The sequence below is a fragment of the Cannabis sativa genome, chromosome 6 (genome assembly GCF_029168945.1).
Source record: "Cannabis sativa cultivar Pink pepper isolate KNU-18-1 chromosome 6, ASM2916894v1, whole genome shotgun sequence".
Classification (NCBI taxonomy): Eukaryota; Viridiplantae; Streptophyta; class Magnoliopsida; order Rosales; family Cannabaceae; genus Cannabis; species Cannabis sativa.
In genome coordinates this window covers 32,547,506-32,548,710 of record NC_083606.1, presented here as the reverse complement: position 1 = coordinate 32,548,710, position 1,205 = coordinate 32,547,506, and the positions used below count along the sequence as shown (strand labels likewise).

The 1,205-nt window shown below is 36.9% G+C and overlaps 1 protein-coding gene across 1 annotated transcript; it reads right to left on the bottom strand.

The window, feature by feature from the left end:
• Positions 1-653: 653 nt before the first annotated feature.
• Positions 654-992, bottom strand: LOC115695029 (uncharacterized). Its single transcript, XM_030622127.1, has one exon. The coding sequence runs from the start codon at positions 990-992 to the stop codon at positions 654-656; it is 339 nt and encodes a 112-aa protein (XP_030477987.1).
• Positions 993-1,205: the final 213 nt, after the last annotated feature.

Here is a 1,205-nt window from a genome sequence, read left to right as displayed (position 1 = left end):
ATATATATATTAAATGGAAATTTTATATGATAATTGATTTTAATTATTAAATAATTAGTTTTGGCATTTAAGTGGTTAGAATTGGAAAAATGGCATTTTTGAGAAAGTAAAGAATAATTTGTCAAAAGTGGAAAAATTCCCAAGTGGGGCCCATCACTATGGACGACCACTTAAGTGGTATTTTCCACTTAATTTTTCTGTTATTTTAATGCCTAATAAATCCTAACCTAAACCTAGGTGGTTGCCTATAAATAGATAGTGATGGCTCACACTTAAAGATGATGAAATTTCTTGCCTTCAAGAAAAAATTGAGCCATCAATTCTATACCTATATTCGAACTAGCCCTTCTCTCTTTTCTTCTTCATATTTTCATACCTTGAGTGATAGAGTGAGTGCCCACACACATCAAGTGGTATCTCAATCATATTGTGTAAGGCTGTGAAGAATCCAGAATCAAGAAGAAGGACATTCGGGCTCAGATCTTGGTGATACTCTCCTACAGACAGGATACAAGGGTTAGAGATCTGAGCGGAAGGAGCCATTAATATTCTGTTGCACCCAATGTAAGGTTTTCTGAAACTTTATTTGTGTTTATTTTCATTGTTTTAGATATTCATATTTAGGATGTTAAATAACATACATGCTAGTAAATCTAGATCCTGGTAAAACATCTTCCAACATGTTCCTCATATGACGAACCTGGCTTATGTCCCAATGCTTCATCACTCAGGATATGCGACGAATCTGAGACATACATCCGAAGCTTATGTCCCAGCACTGGGGGCATAGCCAACCTGTACATTGCTTGCCATATCCTCACGAGGATTTCAAAAGGTCCAATGAACCTTGGGTTAAGCTTTCCTTTCTCACCAAAGAGTTTAATGCCTTTCATCGGCAATATTCGGAGAAATACCATATCACCGATCTGAAAATCAATATCCCAACACTTTGGATTAGCATAACCCTTCTGTTTGCTCTGAGCCGCGAGCATTCGCGCTCTGATTTTGTCAACTGCCTCACTTGTTCTCTGAACAGCCTCGGGACCCAAGAACTTTCTTTCACCCACTTCATCCTAGTGAATAGGTGATCAACATTTTCTTCCATATAGAAGCTCATAAAGTGTTGGAAGTTATTTTACCAGGATCTTAGATCTACTCACAAGTATGTTGATTTAACAACCTAAATATGAACTTCTAAAACGATA